This window comes from Mastomys coucha, chromosome X, assembly GCF_008632895.1.
Source record: "Mastomys coucha isolate ucsf_1 chromosome X, UCSF_Mcou_1, whole genome shotgun sequence".
NCBI classification, from domain to species: Eukaryota; Metazoa; Chordata; class Mammalia; order Rodentia; family Muridae; genus Mastomys; species Mastomys coucha.
Genome location: NC_045030.1, coordinates 92010568 through 92011638, shown reverse-complemented (window position 1 = coordinate 92011638; position 1071 = coordinate 92010568). Strand labels below are relative to the sequence as shown.

Genomic DNA, 1071 nt, shown 5'->3' with positions numbered 1-1071 from the left:
AGAAGGGAACAGAAATAACAGTCAATAAATGAAATCTAATTAAGAAACATTTAATTTCTTTATTTTCTTTTAACAACAGACAAGAAGTTTTCAAACATTTCACTCCATCAAACAGAACAAAAGCAATTACAATGCTTACTCATGCTTTGATTTCTTTCTATCCTTTCACTACATTAACCTGTTAACTCTGTGCTTCCTTTTCTGTTTTCAAGGAAATCCTTATTTTACTGCTATATTGCCTTTTGCTTTAAACTTAAGCAGTGGAGAAAGTAACCCCTGGACACATCACAAATGAAAATGCCCTAGCTTTGGGACGAATAGCAGAGCTGACATTATGTTTGCTTTGATTCTTCCCTTGATCATCTTTTAAAGCCTCTTCAAAAAGATCTTTGAAGTAACTAGGGGAGATATCACTGAAGTTGGCCACAAACTTTAGAACGGTCATCTTGTTGGTTTCAGCATATGCTTTGGGACCCCACAGGAATTCATATTGTGGAGGATTGCTGTTGGCTACCTGCCGGTACTCCAAATACTTTAGCTTCACGAAATTTTGTGTGATGAGCTTCCGGGGCTCTCCATAGATTAGGTGCTTCTTTCCAGCATATATACGCATAGATCTTAGTGTTCTCCAGATGTCTTCTTCACGGGCACAGTTGCCTTTCATGAAGATTATGCCCAGTACAGTCATCAGCAAACTAGTCTTTGGAAAGCCCTGGCCAGCACGAACCCTCCCATTGTTGGGGAGTTTCAGCATACTGATAAGGTCATACATCCCCCGGCTTGATTCAACTTCCCTCAGTTCAACTGCAAAGACATCTGCAAGCCTTTCAGCAGTTTTCCTGAGGATCTCGGGGAAGTCATTGATTTCCTCCTTATCAATAACCTGCATCATATCTTCCATTGTAGTAAGCTGCTTTGTTTTGAAGTTTTCAAGGAGGATCTTCAACAGCACAAGGACCTTTGTGGCCATAATATCTTGGTGATAAATGGTATGGTAATCCCTAAAAAGGTCTTCAGCATCATCAAGATCAATAGAACTGTCATCTGATATAGAAAAGAGATCAGTAGTCA

General features: G+C 39.5%; 1 protein-coding gene across 1 annotated transcript in view; it reads right to left on the bottom strand.

The window, feature by feature from the left end:
* Positions 1-253: 253 nt before the first annotated feature.
* The window catches only part of LOC116087339 (melanoma-associated antigen B5-like), a 1184-nt gene continuing 366 nt past the window's right edge, over positions 254-1071 (bottom strand). Inside the window, exon 2 of the mRNA XM_031366047.1 lies at positions 254-1071. This exon is cut by the window's right edge and continues 5 nt beyond it. Within this exon, the coding sequence (XP_031221907.1) occupies positions 254-1071 (818 nt within the window).